Source organism: Trichosurus vulpecula, chromosome 6, assembly GCF_011100635.1.
Source record: "Trichosurus vulpecula isolate mTriVul1 chromosome 6, mTriVul1.pri, whole genome shotgun sequence".
NCBI lineage: Eukaryota > Metazoa > Chordata > Mammalia > Diprotodontia > Phalangeridae > Trichosurus > Trichosurus vulpecula.
In genome coordinates this window covers 230,610,946-230,629,809 of record NC_050578.1, presented here as the reverse complement: position 1 = coordinate 230,629,809, position 18,864 = coordinate 230,610,946, and the positions used below count along the sequence as shown (strand labels likewise).

The window sequence follows — 18,864 nt, the reverse complement described above, 5'->3', positions numbered from 1 at the left end:
CTTTCAGGAGGAATAAGTCAGCAGTTTATAACAAAGAAAAGAAAAAAAGGTAAGGTATTATCACCATTACTATTAGGTGACCCTGAATTACTGCCTGGTTAATGGAATAAATACTGAAAAGGAAAAGTGTGATTGAACCAATATAAATTATGGAAGGGAAGGCAGTATATATAATTGAATTTAAGACTTGCATTATCAATTAATGAAGAATAGTGTATTGATCCACATCTGTGCAACACAATTTCAGGCTTTCCACTCTTTTCTTTCTCACTTGTTGAGAATTCATTTCTAAAAATTCCTCCCACATCTTTTCCCCCATTACACAATCTTCTATCAAATTTAAAACATCGACATCAAAGTAGAATAGAATACATTAGTTCCTTTTCAACTACTAGCAAAAAAAAAAAAAGACTTTAGGTCTGTGTTTCTAATATCTGCTGAGCAGCCATTTGGTGGCCTGGAGACAATGCTGGACTAGAAGCCAAGTGACCGGGTTCCAGGCCCATTTCTATCAGCTCTGTCACAGAGTCTGTGCCTGACCCCTGTAATCTGTGTGACATTGAGCAAGTAACTTAACCTCTCTGGAGTTCAGTTTCCTCATCTATAAAATGAGGAGGGTCGGACTAGATGATTTCTATGATTTCTTCCATAAATAATGATCCTATCGATCGCTGTCTGGGCCTCAACATTTTTTTTTTTTTTGCAAAATGAGAAGGCTGGACTAGATGAAAATTTTATGTGTTTGTGAGTTTAAAATATACATCTTTGCAACCATATGTCTACACCTCAGTACCTGCCTTTCAATTTACTCCTATATTTAAAGACTGGTTAAGGTAAGAGCCAGACTAAGACTTAGTCTAGACTTAAATATTGCAGTAGAGGTTTCTCCTTTGGTTTGGATACATCATTTCCACTTTCCCTCTCTGCTTCTTCATCCTTCTCATAATTAGTTAAAAAAAAGAGGAGCAGCTAGGTGGTGCAATGGATAGAGCACAAGACCTGGAGTCAGGAGGGCCTGAGTTCAAATCTGGCCTCAGACACTTACTAGTTTTGTGATCCTGGGAAAGTCATTTAACCCTGGTGGCCTCCAAAAAAAAAAAAAAAAGAAAAGATGACTTCTCTTATAAAGGCATTATATGGAGAAAATTCTAGGAAGAAGATAATATCATCAGTGCCCATTCTTAATAAAATAAAATGCAAGAGGCACTATAAGATGAAGACTCATTCTTCATCAGAATTCTAATTAATTTTCTCCTAAAAATTTGAAGCTTCCTTATCTGTCACTATGTACATTACATTTCTGATTCTTACAATCTATCTGTGGAGTAATCCACATGGACATACATGTAGGATATGACATCAGCTGTATCTTCTAATGATCTTATTAATGTGAGTACTCAATCCATCAGTATATTTGTGTCTGTGTGTGTGTATATATATATACATATCCTCTGGTATTTGAAGACTAGTTAGGAAAAAAAAAGTTAAATGAACACATACACATAAGGAAATATCTATCCTATTGCAAGTCACAATCTGAATAATATATTCTTCATCCACTTTGTTTTTCCTGTGTGGATGATTAAATCAATGTCTTTAAAGTAATTATATCATTTCACTGTAGAGGCCTATAGTGTTCCAAAGCTGTATGCAATTAGTATCATGACATCTATGAATGTGGATCTGGAGAACTTCACTAGTTGTTAATAGGGAATCCTTCCGTTTACACTTTGTGCAAAACATCTTCCCTGACACTGTAATACCAAAGACAAACAAGTGTCTCTATTTTATACCTAACTGGATATTATTACTCAGTCACTGAACAAAGTCATTTTTGGACATGCATCTGTCAGATTTCAAAACTGTTTTAATATGTGTGAGAGAACCTTAAGAACTACAAAAGCAACATCTTCTTCTGTCAAGTCAAATGCTTTTATTAAACGAATAGACACAGACAGAACGTCTAAATCTCTGAATTGCATGACTATAAAGATGCACTAAATTTTTAAAAAATGACCCTTTGAAGGCCTGTGTTTTTATCACCTGTACTCAACAAGGATGCTCCATACATGTACAGAAACCATTCTCATAAAAGAAGAGCTATTTAGATAGAAGTTCCTAATTGCACCTTCTTGGTCATCCATTTCTTAGAAAAGCAATCTCTATAACGTTCCATTCTCTTAGTATCTTGTCCTCTTGGGTACGTAATGAAAATCAATGCCCTTATTCTGTCGGTAGTCTCCTGCATAGATTTCCCTTTGCATGGATGTCAGACTAATGTACTCTTCCTGCCTTTGTAGATGCCACCACCCTTTCCTTATATAGTACCAGGGGTGGCAGAATCCAAAGTGGTAGTTCCACTGTAGTCACTGATGAGAACAGATCAAATCAGAAATGCCAGCAACTCTGCTTCACCTTTCGTCAGTGTGCTGTCTTCCTTTTGATATTATCTCTAAATTCTTTCAGGATCCTCTGACTTTGCTGGCTCTCCTCTAGGCTCTTTGCCTATTTGTTTTCTCAAGTGCCCCATTAAACCGTGAGCTTCTTGAGGGATGGGACGTTTTTGTTCCCCTTTGTAGTTATCAAAATTACAAATGTATTGTGGCTAAATAGGTGATATTTATAGTTATTAATAGTCACAAAGGTCTTCTTGTTTGTTCCAGACAAAAACCCTGCAAGTATTATTATCTTCATTTTTACAGATGAAAAAAAAAGGCTCAGAGGTGCCAAAGCAATTTGCCTTAGTCATAGGCAAATAGAATGATGGTTCTGGGCCATAAAACCAGGTCTTCTAGCTTAAATTCTAGTGCTGTTTCTACAACTCAATAGAAGTTGGACCGGATTTGATCCCAGGTCTTTTGACTCCAAGACCAACATTCTTTCCACTATAATGTATTGTGTATGTCCTTAATACACAGTTGCAGAAACTGACCATTTGGTATCCCATTCATTGATAAAATGGCAGCACATTTTTTAAGGGATGAAAATCTGCAACTGATAATATTTGCTTAGGTACTTTGGAACATTCTAGATATGTATGGGAAAATATGCTATTTAGGGTACAGAAGAAAACAAAACACAAATTCCTGGACATAAATGACTCACCTCGTAACGTTTTCATATGTTGAACAGCCATTCTTAATACAGTAAGTTTATCCAACTTTCTGGACATTGCATTGCATGTCGGTACCAAAGAAGCTAGTTCATCAATAAAACTGTTCATTTTATCTCGGCGCCTTTTCTCAATTTGACTGTGAGCTTCCCTAAGCAATAACATAAAAATGATTATTCACAGAACAAGATGGTCAAAAATAGAAATGTATCTCCTTTAAATGTTCACGTGACATGTCAAATTTAGAATTTACACAATGTTCAAAACTGGGTTTGAATATAATAGTAATAGCTCACATTTATATAGCACTTAAGATTTGCAAAATGCCTTACATACATATTTCTTGGCTCACTACTACCTTAGTAAAACCTTAATAATACTGTAATTATCTGATTTTACTTAGTCCTAGAGTTAGCTGGAACATTACAAGAGTCATCTCTTTTAAGTTTACCTTATTCATTTGGTACATATATAAACTATACTTTCATCTGAGGTTTAGTTTATAATTATACTTTTAGTACAATAGGTTCTCCTATTCTCCCCAAAGTAAAATCTCAAACTGCTGGCTATGATGAATATCCAATTGGCATTTCATTATTATAGGGAAACAAATCTCAAGAGAGAGAAACAAAGCTTTTACTTCCTTGAAAATGTAATTCCTTTTCACATATACTGATCCAGAACATTATACTAAGTACATGTATTTTTTCCTTTAAAAGAGATCTCATTTTAGAGTATGGCCTACATTCAAACTAATATGGTAATATGAATATTTCCCACTCTGTTTTCACTTTCCTACTTTCTGTCCTTCTTTAAAAAAAGAAAAAGAAAAGAAAGAAAAGCACTCCCACCCTTACAGTGGTTATTAATTGGGGATCTGTTCCACAGTTAACCAACCTTTGAGTTTTAAAAAGATCTCACTGTTTTTCTTTAGGAAGTATATTTCAGGTACCTTTCTAGTTAAAAAATAGTCTGTCAATGACTCATTCAATGACTCACTGTTTAATAACCCTCACATCCTCTCATCAACTGCTGTACCCCCCCGCTCCCCAACCCCCACCCTGTAGAACGCAAATGGACTGTCTACCTGACCTAGGGCTTTATTTTTAAAAAAGTCACTGTCCTTCAGGATGACCTACATGCCAATCACTCAGTGCCACGGAAGAAACTTTTTCCTAAGCCATAACACCATAAACGCTAACATTACCTTTCCAGGTCATATCTCCTTTGCTAGCAGACACTATCTCCCTGAGAGGTGATCACCATCCTTCTATAACTGTTCTCAAACAGAGACTAAGGCTGGGTCTGTATGTGGAGAGCAAACAGAACCAGAATCAAAACGTGCTCTGCTGATCTAGACAGAAGATCCATACGGGAGGGACCAGAAGCACCAGTTCTGCCACTTACACAATGTAAGGAAAATCCCTGGTGACACAGTTCAAACAAATTTCACAGCTTCACATCCTGTTTGCTAGGACACAGCCTAAGTGTCTGTATTCATGGCATGAAGAAATAGAAAAAAAAATCCCCTATTAAAAACAATGGGCAGGGCAGAGATAACTGACTTCAGGAAACATCTGTAGTCAGCTTTGAATGGTGTGCATGGGTAAGAGGCATGCCATTTGGCCTCATTACAACAGCAAAGCATCACCCACAATCTGGGCTTGAACACTGACCTGTTCAATAAAGGCTTTGCTCTGGCTCAGAATGGAGGACAGTGCAAGTGTCTAGGGACACCTCCTTGCCCTTCAAGTTAAAATCCCCTCTAACAACCAATAATCTGCTAAAGCTGCAGGGATATTTTCAGTTTTGGGACATCCTCTGTTGCCTCCATAGTCCCCTGAGCCTCCAACCTGCTAAAAGAGCTGAGAATGGGGCCAACCTAACCTGGAGAGAAGAGCCTAGCACAAGGCCCAGCAGGTTACAAGTCAACTCCTTCCTCCTCCCTTGTCCCTAATGGATGGATATAGTGATATCTTTCCTTTGGTATCCATCAGGATGAGTCATCATAAGTAAAATATGTGATGAGTTTGGGTATTTACCTGGCATTTCTGATTCTGCCCTGCTGGTCTGGGTATTCCAACCTAGAAGAGAAAAACCCCACAAAGCCCAGAAGATTAGTGGCAGAGCAGGCATTTTCTTTCCCATTTCTTTTCTCAACTTCTAGTGTCTTTATTTACCTTTAGGCCCTTGCGCCATGGAGTGGTACTGTGACTGAGAGAAGGGTCATTACCGTCTCTTTTGTAATTTGGGGGGAAGGGGAGTAATTGTTCTGTGTAATATGCAAATTAACCAAACATACAAAAGTAACAGCAGCAAATCTCCTGACACATACACATTAATAAAGATGCATAATGTACCTTCCATGCTGGTCATCTTTGTCTGTATCCATACTTTCTCTGAAAACAAAACAAAAATATTCAAACTTGTTAATAAAATATTGACAAAAGTTTCTTCATAATTTGGAAAGCTCCAATTTATCCAGAATTCAAGCAGCCAGACTAATCAAATTATATAATATTCTCAACCCCAAGAAGAATACTGACCAAAGGATATTCCTAAATGATGAAATGGAGTAACTCTAAGCCACTGAAATGCCTTCCAGATCAAAGAAAAATTACCCCTTAGGTTTAGCATAAACTGTAAAGTGTCTTATTGTAGCCTCCTTTTAAACCAGTATGGAATAACAGAGTACCATTCAGTCAAGCAGAATATTAATATAACCAGAACACAGTCCACTCCCTAATCACTCTGGATAAATGAGCATCTATTTGCAAAGTCCTATGATGGGTCAAAAACAATGTCTCATCAGAAATGGAAAGAGATTTGAGTACGAGTACCAGAGGGACTGACCTAAAGTCCTGTTTTGCTTCCTTCTTATTTGGGAATTTTTGAGTATACTGGGTTTTCAAATTTCAGAAGAGGAAACCTTCCTGCATTCGTTTTGAGAGAGAGAGAGTGAGTATGCGTGTGTGCATGTGTGTGTGTGCATGCATATGTGTACACCCATGTGTATGTCCTGGAACCCTACTACTTTGAGAGGAATTTTAGGAGAGCCTTAATATAACCTCAGAGACACAAATTCAGTGTCTGCTGTGATTCCACTTTTTAGGGAATTCTTATGGATGCCTCATTGAAACCTGAAGGTCAATGGAAAAGTCTAAAAACCACTCATCTAGTGGTTCCAAAGGCTCATTACAATAACAACATTCTACCCACATGGTAGGGCTAAATAGAGAAGTCTGCCTTTTCTCTTGGGCATCTTCTCATCACAGAAACTTCTCAAGAAAAGGAATGTCCAGGGCAAAACTTTACACACATCAAGGCAGATATAGACCAATCTGGAATATCTAGAATTTGGATCATGTCAACAACATAAAAAGAGCAAGGAGAAAGGTCTCAGCCTAAGTATTCCCAACTCTTTCTAAGGAAGGGAAGGCAGCAGTATGTTTTCACAGGTACTGTCTTCATACTTACTATTCCACTGGGGCTTTCCCCCTTCCAACTATCTGGAATTTAGTAAATGCAGATTTCCTAAAGCATTCCAAAGAAACTCTAACGTCCATAACTCTACCATAATTCTTTAGAAGAAAGAACATTTGCTCTAGAGGATATACTACTCTGTTGATTTTCTTCTTCCCTTAAAAAAAACTCAACAAACTATTAAATGGATATTAGGACGATAATTCAAACATTCGACTCATTGAAAACAAAACAAAAATAGCTGTCACAAAAATCCTAGTGCCGTTTTAAGTTATGACTTGTCCATAAATGATAAATGCTTTTTCACTCTGTTTCTTTAGATGTTATTTACTTGAGTATGGTAGAAATACAAAAATTTAAATGTGAAAATTTACTTACTCAAAAGAAAAGCCATCGAGTCTGAAAAGAAACACAAATAGTACTCATTATAACAGGTCCAAACTTCATTTATAATGCCTTCAATAAAATGGCAGTGATCTGAGTCCTACATTCAAGTGTTCTAATACTGCTCTCAACACAAGAAAATCACTACATTTGCTTATGAATGATCTTAGACAAGATTGTAAAATGTGAAGGCAGAAAAGAAACTTGTCTTCAGTAAACGGGGCACTTAGCGAAAGCACAGAGGCAAAATGCACAGACATATTCATTCATTTAATTCAACAAACACTTACTCAAAACCTTAATTAAAATAATAAGGTCTGGGGCTCTAGGAGGAAACTGCAGAACCTTAGTAAACTGTACAATCTGGCTTTTAAATTTCCTCTTTCAACTTACATAGGAGAGGAGAGGAGGACAAAACAAAAGTCAGTGAGAAAGAGAAGAAAAAAAATAACAGAAGTAATGTAAAACTGTCTTGGGGAGTGAATTTTTATTTCCCTTACAGTGAATAAGGTCACAGCTTCAAGGTTACATAAAAGGTAATGCCTAGCTTTTATCTTTGACCACTTTCAAACAAAGTTTAAATAAGAGAAGGAAAACACTAAATCCTTACTGATAATCAGTTGAACTGCCTTTCCTTTTTCGATTACAATCCATCCCAGTAGCACTAAGGGAGCTGGAGATGAGGTCAGTGGGACCTGGTGACATAAAATCACTAATTGTAGAAGAAATGTCCATTCTCTGGTCAGCCATTGAATATTCTGAAATTGTCAAGAAAAGTCAGGTAAGTTCAGTCATTAAAACATCACATTCAAAAGGGGCAAGGGGACCCAAAACACCCACCGACATCCCAAATGTAACAACATCTCACATAGCCAAAGAAAGCCTATATCAGGTCCCACTGCTAGATCCTTGTCAAATTGTGAAGTGAAATTAGAGAATGTCAGACCTGGGAGAAGCTTTAGGGATTACCCAATCTCATTTTACAGTAAAGGAATGAGACCCAGCAAGAAGTGATTTACCTGTTTAAAAAGGCCAAAAAAGGAACAGAGACAAGACTAGAATCTAAGTTCCTGGGCTCTGAGTCTTTCCATTATACCATGCTATTTAGACAAAACCACAGAGGGCCTATCAAACATCCCCTTAGATTATCTGGGACCCCTCCTCCGTACTTGTACCCCATGCTGCCCTCTGACACCAAGGACTTTTTGTGGCTCAGTTCTTTATTTCATTCTCTTAGGTTAGGGTCACTGCAGCTTCTAATATGAAAATTCATTAATGTAATAAACTATATTAATATGCTAAGAGGATTGCTATCTTTATTAATGGCTAGAGGAGTTCCCCTCACTTTCTTCCTTTCCTGGGTAATATGTGCCCTGTACTGGAGGACTCTAAGATACAATGCTACCATCGTTGATGCGTAACCTAAAGGAGTATCCAGAAAGGTAAGAAACTCAGGATTTCTATCTATAACCATTCAGTGAGAATGACACTGGATAGGTGGACTCCATTCTATTACATTATATAAGGGATGATGTTGGTCCAGGCCTGGTAGAGGAAGAGTGAATATTATCAAGTTTATGACTTGGCTTAGTCTTTTATAAGAGTCATAAGATTTATGAAAGCTATTTCAAAACACTACTGCACAACAAAATGTACTTACAGAAGATATTTTATTACTCCTCTGCCTCCCCCCCCCAATTAAAATGGAGATCAATGAATAATACTGAAAGTACAAAAGAACTGTGTGGAGCTCAAAGTTTAGGATGGAACAGGGGCCATGAACAGTACTGGAAAAAGAAAGATAAAAGATAGTTAATTATGTGATAAAAGGAGGTGAATGATAATGAAAGAGAGGATGGGGATGGGGGTAAGGTAAGGGTGGTAGTAGTGGAAGGAGAATGAAACTTATTTAAAAAACAAAAACAAAACTTGAATGAAGTAAAATATTTATGGGAACAGAGAAAATTGTTTGAAAACATATATCCTGATGACGTATCCGGTATGGCCCCTAGGTTCTTGAAAACTTCCAGAGGACTACAAGCATTGGCAGGTTCTTGCCATGTAGCAAAGGCTATGGGTCCAGAAACATACTATACCTAGAGTCCACAGGCCCACCTAGCTAAGTACTAAAACACTCATCATTTTTTTTTTAAATGCAATTTATTTATTTAACATATTTGGTTTTCAGCATTTTCACAACATTTTGAATTACAAATTTTCTCCCCATTTCTACCCTCCCCCCCACTCCAAGATGGCTTATATTCTGGTTGCCCTGTTCCCCAGTCAGCCCTCCCATCACCCCCCTCCCCTCTCATCCCCCCCTCCCTTCCTTTCTTGTAGGGCAAGATAAATTTCTACGCCCCATTGCCTGTGTATCTTATTTTTTAGTTGCATACAAAAACTTTTTTTGTTTTTGAACATCTGATTTTAAAACTTTGAGTTCCAAATTCTTTTCCCTCTTCCCTTCCCACCCACCCTCCCTAAGAAGTTGAGCAATTCAACCTAGGCCACACATGTATTATTATGTGTAACCCTTCCACAATACTCATGTTGTGAAAGGCTAACTACATTTTGCTCCTTTCCAAACCATCCCGCTTTATTGAATTTTCTCCCTTGACCCTGTCCCCTTTCCAAAGTGTTTGTTTTGATTACCTCCACCCCCATCTGCCCTCCCCTCCATCATCCCCCCGCCTTTTATTTTTTTGTTTTTATCTTCCTCCCTCTTCTTTCCTGTGGGGTAAGATACCCAACTGAGTATGTATGGTATTCCCCCTCCGGCCTAATCTGATGAGAGCAAGGTTCACTCATTCCCCCCTCACCTGCCCTCTCCCCTGCTCCCATAGAACTGCTTCCTCTTGCCACCTTTATGCGAGATAATCCACCCCATTCTATCTCTCCCTATCTCCCTCTCTCAGTATGTTACTTCTCATCCCTGAATTTCATTTTATTTCTTTTAGATATCTTCCCTTCATCTTCAACTCACCCTGTGTCTGCTCTCTCTCTTTTACATATATATATAAACACATATATATATATACACATACATACACATACATACATATACACATAGATATATACATACATACATATTCACTTATATATATACATAAACATATATATATATATATATACATACATACACATATATATGCATATTCCCTTCAACTATCCCAATACTGAGGTCTCATGAATCATATACATCATCTTTCCATGTAGGAATGTAAACAAAACAGTTCAACCTCAGTAAGTCCCTTGCAATTTCCGCCTCTTGATTACCTCTTCATGCTTCTCTTGATTCCTGCGTCTGAAAGTCAAATTTTCTATTCAGTTCTGGTCTTTTCACTGAGAAAGCTTGAAAGTCCTCTATTTTATTGAAACTCCATATTTTGCCTTGGAACATGATACTCAGTTTTGCTGGGTAGGTGATTCTAGGTTTTAATCCTAGCTCCATTGACCTCCGGAATATCGCATTCCAAGCCCTTCGATCTCTTAATGTAGAAGCTGCCAGATCTTGGGTTATTCTGATTGGGTTTCCACCATACTCAAATTGTTTCTTTCTGGCTGCTTGCAGTATTTTCTCCTTGATCTGGGAGCTCTGGAATTTGGCAACAATATTCCTAGGAGATTTCTTTTTGGGATCTATTTGAGGAGGCAACCGATGGATTCTTTCAATTTCTATTTTGCCCTGTGGCTGCAGAATATCAGGGCAGTTCTCCTTGATAATTTCCTGAAAGATGGTATCTAGGCTCTTTTTTTGATCATGGCTTTCAGGTAGTCCAATAATTTTTAAATTATCTCTCCTGGATCTATTTTCTAGGTCAGTGGTTTTTCCAAGGAGATATTTCACATTGTCTTCCATTTTTTCATTCCTTTGGTTCTGTTTTATAATATCCTGATTTCTCATAAAGTCACTAGCTTCCACTTGCTCCAATCTAATTTTTAAAGTAGTATTTTCTTCGTTGGTCTTTTGGACCTCCTTTTCCATTTGGCTAATTCTGCCTTTCAAGGCATTCTTCTCCTCATCGGCTTTTTGGAGCTCTTTTGCCATTTGAGTTAGTCTGTTTTTTAAGGTGTTGTTTTCTTCAGTGTATTTTTCAGTATTTTTTTGGGTCTCCTTTAGCAAGTCATTGACTTGTTTTTCATGGTTTTCTCGCATCCTTCTCATTTCTCTTCCCAATTTTTCCTCTACTTCTCTAACTTGCTTTTCCAAATCCTTTTTGAGTTCTTCTATGGCCTGGGGCCAGTTCATGTTCTTCTTGGAGGCTTTGGTTGTAGGCTCTATGACTTTGTTGTCTTCTTTAGGCTGTATGTTTTGGTCTTCTTTGTCACCAAAGAAAGAATCCAAAGTCTGAGACTGAATCTGGGCGTGTTTTCGCTGCCTGGCCATATTCCCAACCAACTAACTTGACCCTTGAGTTTTTCAGTGGGGTATGACTGCTTGTAGACTAACGAGTTCTATGTTCTACGTTTGGGGGGGAGGTGCCAGCTCTGTCAGAGCCTCACTCCTCCTTCCCCAAGGACCCCCAGTCCAGACTGGGCTTAGATCTTCAGCAGGCTGTTGCACTCCTGCTCTGATCCGCCACTCAATTCCTCCCACCAGGTGGGCCTGGAGCCGGAAGTAACAACAGCTGTAGCTGCCCCACCTCTGCTGCCCCCGGGGCTGGAAGCCGAACCGCGAACTCCTTCCACTCCCGCAGCTTTTCCCACTAACCTTCTCCGCAGTCTTTGGTGTTTGTGGGTCGAGGGGTCTGGTAACTGCCGCAGCTCACTGATTCAGGGCGCTAGGGCCCCCTCCGCCCGGCTTCTGGTCTGGATCGTCCACGCCGCTCAGGCTGGGCTCTGCTCCACTCTGTTCCCAGCTCCCAGCTCCGTGTGGAATAGACCTCACCCAGAGACCATCCAGGCTGTCCTGGGCTGGAGCCCTGCTTCCCTCTGCTTTTCTGTGGGTTCTGCCGTTCTAGAATTGGTTCAGAGCCATTTTTATAGGTTTTTGGAGGGACTCGGGTACGGAGCTCACTCTAGTCCGTGCTTACCAGCCGCCATCTTGGCTCCCTAAAACACTCATCATAAGTAGGCTGGATACCTTGTAACCAATCATTTGAGAATAAAAACCAAAAAAGCAACCAATGACCCCCGGTTTTGTGTGGATCTTTCTATTTCTGTAGTGATGGTGGCAAAGTAGCAGAAAAGGAAGCAAATGACAGTAAGAATCAGTTTTTCAACCACCTATAAACAATAACTTAACTCCAGTTTTCTGAACGTGAAATTTTTATCCAGTGACCAATGAGTGGACATAGAACTACAAGAAGAAAATCATATCAACCAGAAGACACGACTCTCAGCTTCTCACTGGAGAAATAAAAGACTAGACAGACAGCTTTATTCTGGGTCCAAAGGTAACAAATGTGGGTTTTTTTTAATTTCATGGGACAACTGGTCACTTGTATTATAGTACTCAGGATAAGCATTTGCAAAAAGAACATCATGAAGACAATTGTAGCTAAGCAGGCCAATGGATAAAGTGCTGAGTCTGCAGTCGGGAAGACCATTGTTCAAATCCAGCCTCAGACACTTAATAGATGTGTGACCCTGGGCAAGTCACTTAGCCTTTCTCAGCCTCAGTTTCCCCAAATGGGGATAATGATGGGGATAATAATAACAAGGTTACTGTGAGGATCAAATGAGATAATATTTGTATAGTAGGTGCTTAATAAATGCTTGCTCTCTTCCTTTCCCTTCCCTATACACCAACTATTGTAGGGGATGAGGAGGTAAAGAAATTCAACAAGGAATCTATTAAGTCCCTCTAAATTAAATCAATATATACTTTAATACAAGGTACCTTCAAGACAAAGCAAGGCATATGGGAAGACATGAAAAATGTTGAAAAACATAGTTCGAGAGTAATAAATAAAAGAGGACAAAGGTTTATAGATTATAGAGAAACCACACACATATGAACAATTTTTTCAAGAAGTTGGGAGGTAATATACATGGCGAGTACAATACAACATCATAACAAATGAAACAGACTGTATTTTTAAAGAAAGGTAGAAAAGAACTGGAAATCTATCTGGGAATCATTCAGCTGTCTATGTACAATCAGACTACTGTCTTGCTAACACAAAGAGCAAAATCAATATCACATTAGAAAAATAGAAAATGAGAAGACATAGAGCACAATTAATGTAACTCCAACCAAAAATGGGAAATGGACAAAAGAACAGACACTATATAGACTACCATCGTTTCCTAAGGAAAGTTAACTAGTTTAACTAGTGTCAGTCAATTGCTACAATGAAGAGGCATACAAACCACCTCCATCAGCTTATACTACATTTTGTTAGATGTTAACCAAGGGTAACAACAATTTAGAACATAAAATTTTTATGTAATAAAAAGCAGAGGAGAAAAACAAATATATCAAAGGCTTATCAAGAGTCCTAAATGGAAAAAAGCAGTCAAGGTTTTAATGATAAATGCTTTTCTTCATTAATGATACTGGTGGCCACCATGAATGAACTCTAAAATTGCAGTCCCTGGCAAGCTACAGAAGGAGGTAGAAATTGCACAAAAGGGAACAAAGTTGGGAACTAGACTAGCCCTAGTCACAGAGTAGATTCATGCTTAAAGCAACACAATTTTAAGGATGCTGAGGGATCAGTTCTCAAGATATATGAAAGAAGATATCTGAAAGATAACAAATGCTTGGAGGGAATACAGAAATTAGTATTATTACCTGAAAAGGGGATGGTGAAAAATCAACAACTGCTGAGCTTTGTGTTTACTTTCCCACTTCTATACAATCTTTCTGAGAATAACCTAGAAAATGTACCTTTGATGAAGAAGCAAACAGACAAGTTTTCATAAATCATATTCTCCATCAATTACATAACTGACTGAAAGATGTGGTGAATACAAGATCCCACTGTGCTTATTCTCTCATAGTCAGCAAACACTCTCTGACAGGACCTTAAAGGCTCTGCTCTCTGCCAAGGAAGTGTCTCCCATGCAGGTGTTAAAATCATACAAGATTCTTAAAAAGGTAAAACAGAGATGACTTTGAAAACTCTCTGATTATTAATATCAAGTGAGGCATAAAACACAGAGATACATGCTCACCAAAGGTATTTACTATGGTCACAGAGGATGTCCAGTGTGGAGTCTAAATTGAAGAGGAATTTCCTATAGAAGGTGAGGTCCTGGAGATGCTCCTCTTTGCAGATGATATCAAGTCCCAGAACATTGTAGAGTCTCCTAAACAAAATCCAAAGTCACTTAGGTATTTGTCCTTATTCATACAAGAAAAATGGAGAATGCTTGTTTCCTAGATTATGATTTGCAGTTGGACAGACAACCCATAAAGCTGGTTCATCAGTACATCTATCTTGAACAAAGTAGATAATGAACTGCCTCCAGAATTGAAAAGCAGGAAAGAAAGCTGGATTGCATTTGAAAAATTACATAATGACTCCAAGCTTCTTCCTGACACAATGGCCCAACTTTTTCATATCAATATTCTTTTGAAAACAACATTAAAAGATCTCAGAACTCTGATGAAAGTTGTAAGCAATCATGACTTCTGAGGACTGACAAGGAAGCGTTCTACTCCTCCTGGAAGAGCAGAGGGATGATAAATGTATAATATGGCATACATTTTCAGACGTAGCAAGGTATTAATTTGTTTTTCTTAATTGCACTCATTTGTTATTGGGGCTGGGGAGAGTAATTGAGAAGTGACAGTGATATGAAAAAACACCAAAAAAATTTTTTTAATGTGTTTTCATAAAAAGTTCTTCTAGTCAGCTCTATAGTAGCAAGTCATAGAATAGGACAGCCTCCAAAGAATTCAGGTTGTAATCACCCAAAGGGTAACTGAAAGGTACATGGTATAGTCACTAACAAGGTGCAGTATATTACCAAAAAAAGTATTGATGTCTTAGCTTGCTTGGATCATAGATCCACATGAACACTTCTAACAGTAGTGAAGATTGCAACCCATCCATGATGTTTCAGCCTGTGTAACTCTTGTCCATAACCTCATAAATTCTTCAGAGTTGGTTCACCCAATGTAATGGTGGCCCAAAGGATGGCATTAGAAAGATGCATAACTGGAAAGAGGTAAAGCAGTCATAGCATGAGAAGTGAGGGATGGCTAATGGCAGCCCACATATTTTACTGGTGTATTCACATTAAGTCAAGACATCTAGAGAAAGGTCCCAGCACAATGGATGGACCAACTATGGAGGATTTATAAAAGGGTACAGACAAGAGGTACACAGGATGAGACTCATGGATGAGTCGTAAGTTGCACTATGGAAGAAGTACCCACAATAGTGGATCTATGATCATACGAATAAGCCATCAGAAGAACTAAGATAACAATGACAACAACCAGCATTTACATAGTGCTTATTATGTGCCAGAAACTGAACTAAGTGCTTTATAAATATCGTCTCATTTGATCCTCACAATAACTCTGGGAGGTAGGTGTGATTATTAGCCCCGTTTTTCAGTTGAGGAAACTGAAGCAAATAGAGATTAAGTAATGTGATCAAGGTCATACAGTTAGTGTTTGAGGCCCAATTTTAACTCATCTTCCTGACTCTAGGTCCGACACTTTATCCACTACACCACCGAGCTGTTCCAAAGTAAAATGTGAAGCGAGTATAGTCATAAAAAGCACTCATGTATTTTAGGACTCTGAAGTCCTATAGTAAATGTTTGTTGAGACTGTTGACTGATGAATATCGGTTTTTGAAAGTATGTAAAAACATTAAAAGGCCTTCATTTTGTCTCTGTTCCCTAATTTCTTTTTCTGCATGGGGAGGACATTCCTCTACTTCTAACATTACACCAATCTATATGCTTCTTGAATTGTAATATTTAGTAGGTCTTTATTATGTAAAGAGTTAATTAATTCTATAATTGATATATCAGTAAATCATTTTTTCATGCTTCTCATGATGCACAAAAAAAAGACAATGTAATTTCTTTTTAATCTAGAAATAAAACCTTGTTAACTAGTACTTTCTTAATATTATTGATCTTTCTCTGTAAATATTTGTGTACACTGCCATTCCAACTGGGCAATTATTCTGTGATGGTAATGAAGTCACCTATCTCTGGGTTATTTACTAGAAAATATATCATATAAGAAGGCAAGTTTTGCATAATGATAATGAAAACACACCATAGAAGTTTGCAAAAATTTAAAACTAGATTTCATTTTACCTAGCATTTAAGGGCCACAAGACTAAGGGTAGCATCTTGAACGACACGAAAAAAAGAGTTTCTTTAAATATATCAGAGCAAAATACTGGGACTTCTAGATGACTATGGGGGCAAAGGGTGATCCCATGATTGTTATGTGCAAAAGGAAATCCTAGTCAATGATCCCTTTGCTGCAGCCTATATCTAGTAGAATATTAGGGAGACTTCCATTTCCAGACTGTTCTCTGAAGGAAATAAGTTTGTGTTACTAGAATAAGAAATGGTTAATAAAGCCAAATTGAGAATATAAATATAATTAGAGCACTTGGAATACATAGCATTCACTGGAGTCGCTGGATGAAATCAAGGATGAATGTGGGAATATAAGAAGAAAAATGTTAGAGCTGGAAGGGTCCTAATAGACCATCTTGTTGGAATCCCTCATTTTACAGAAGAAGAAACCAAATATTAGAGATAGAGGTTCACCTAGAGTTTCAAAAGTTACAATGTAAGCTCCTCAAGGGCAGGGAATGTCTAATTTTCTATTTGTATCCCCAGCATCTAGAATAGTGCCTGGCACACAGCAGGTGCTTAACAGATGCATGGTGATGGAATAATTGATCAGCAGCAGTTCTAGCACTAGAACTCCTAAAAGTCAATTATACTCCATTCATTTCAAACATTTATGAAGGCTCTATTATAAACAAAGTGTTGTGCAAGGTGGTGGAACCCCAAAAGGAAAACAAGATTGCCTTCAAGGAGCTTACCTTCTATTGGGTAGGGGGATAGAACATGTACTGAGGTTAGCAAATACAAGGTAATCTGAGGAGGGAAAACTCTACATGCAGACATGCACACATGTATATGTGTGTACCTTTGTGTGCAGGAGTAACATGTATATACATGTCTGAGTGCATGCACATGTGCAAGGGAAGGCTTCCTGGAGAAGGTGGCACACCTTGATTCTGAAGGTGGAGAGACAGGTGAAGAGGGAGGGGGGACGTTTCAGAAATAACATCAGCCAAAGTGACTAAATGTCTTCTCTCCAATGCATCTTACCACATACACAACCTGTCATTACAAAAGACGAACTCTAAATGGTATCTGAGTAATTACAGACCAGTGCACCTATAAATGGGGGTAGGGATACAGCCCACGACCAGTGATCCCACTGGTAGAGGGACCTCCCAGGTGCAGAAACCATCACTCCAGTTAGGTAGCTTCTCTGCCACTTCTAGTGTTGCTTGAAGAGCTGCCTAGAGACCTGAGGGGATAAATGACTTGCCTACAAACAGTCAGCTGGCAGGTGTCAGAGGCATCACCTGAACCTTGGTCTTCTCTCCTCACCACACCAAGCTGCCAGCCTCTCAGGGCTATAGTTAGTGAATCTCCAATAAAGAATTATTTCACTGAAGTTACCCCCAATGCTTCATCATCAAGAATACCTTCAATTTTCCAAGACTATGACAAGTAAGTGTGAGCTTTTGGCAAGCTGAAAATTCCCTAAATAGAGGCCAGAGAAAAGATTGTGCATGTCTTCTAAAGCTTAGAGTAGCTAAATTCAGAGAGATCAACCACCAAAAGGTTGGTAATTGGGGGATAAATATTTTTGGTCACAGAAATTCATGTAGAAATTATTCATTCATTTCTGTTAAAGCATGGAGGGAGTACCCACATGGATGAAATAAATAAAGGACAGGATCATCAAAAACAAAACAAAAATAGCCTACTGGGGAAAAGACAGCATGGTTTTAAGAAGTACAATCACACCTTACTCATTTACTGGACTTCACAGGCATGTAGAACAAAGGAGAACCAAAGGATGTAACCAAATTCAGAGTTGGAAGAACCTCAGACAGAAGACACCTAGTCTAAGCCACACTGAAGTGAGACTCCCCTCTTCAATAACCCCCAAAGTAGCTGGTCATTTAGACTCTTATCTTGAAAATCTAATATTTGAGGCAGTTATTATGGAGGATAAATGTTATCTCATAGGATATCCTTTAGGGCTACCATTGGCAAAAGAATGAATATTTGGCTGTAGAGACTGAGGAATTAGACCCCAAAGGGGTAAAGTTTCGGTTTTGTTTTGTTTTTTTAAACTCAGATACAGCTGGTTAACGTGGACATATTCTCCAAGGCCAAGGAACCTAAAAGCACTATAGAAAAATGAGCTATTATTACCTGACCTACATTTCTGAAATGAATAGTTCAACCTTAGCAATAACGACAAAAATAGCTACAAAGTGAGCATCTCTATTGGGGATGACTCCTTACCTGAAAATCTGCTTTTTGAAATGTAGATTCAGACTAGGAACCAGGTCTCCACTGCAGTGCGAGTCACCTAAAAGCTTTTCTCATATCCTGTTTTTTCTAGTCAGTCAACTTCTCACAGAATCCTAGAAAGGGGAACACATGAAGGGAAAAAAACTCATAAGATAGTTTTAATGTAAATGAAAGAATACTTTAATAAAGGTGAATGGAGAGAGTTGGGTTCATTTATAGGCTCTTCATTTATAGACAGCGACAGTCGGATATTTCATGATCCCATCTCTTTCCACAGTCTACCCAATTATTTTGAATGTCTCTACCTCTTCTTTAAAATATAGCTATAATAATGTAAGAGTGGGAGGAGCAAATAAGAGATGAGGGAGATTGGTGAAGCATGTTTT

At 38.3% G+C, this 18,864-nt stretch overlaps 1 protein-coding gene across 3 annotated transcripts in view; it reads right to left on the bottom strand.

Moving 5' to 3' along the window:
- Positions 1 to 18,864, bottom strand: part of ARNTL (aryl hydrocarbon receptor nuclear translocator like) — a 91,737-nt gene that overhangs the window by 32,520 nt on the left and 40,353 nt on the right. For 2 of the 3 annotated variants that reach the window (XM_036763047.1, XM_036763049.1), the window contains exons 3-9: positions 18,470 to 18,591; positions 14,102 to 14,236; positions 7,590 to 7,737; positions 6,974 to 6,994; positions 5,473 to 5,511; positions 5,155 to 5,196; positions 3,106 to 3,263 (exon numbers count right to left, since the gene is read on the bottom strand). In XM_036763047.1, coding sequence (XP_036618942.1) covers positions 3,106 to 3,263; positions 5,155 to 5,196; positions 5,473 to 5,511; positions 6,974 to 6,994; positions 7,590 to 7,729 — 400 coding nt within the window. In that variant the 5' untranslated portion in view covers positions 7,730 to 7,737; positions 14,102 to 14,236; positions 18,470 to 18,591. The remainder of the gene's footprint in view (positions 1 to 3,105; positions 3,264 to 5,154; positions 5,197 to 5,472; positions 5,512 to 6,973; positions 6,995 to 7,589; positions 7,738 to 14,101; positions 14,237 to 18,469; positions 18,592 to 18,864) is intronic. The other variant, XM_036763048.1, reaches the window with a different exon arrangement.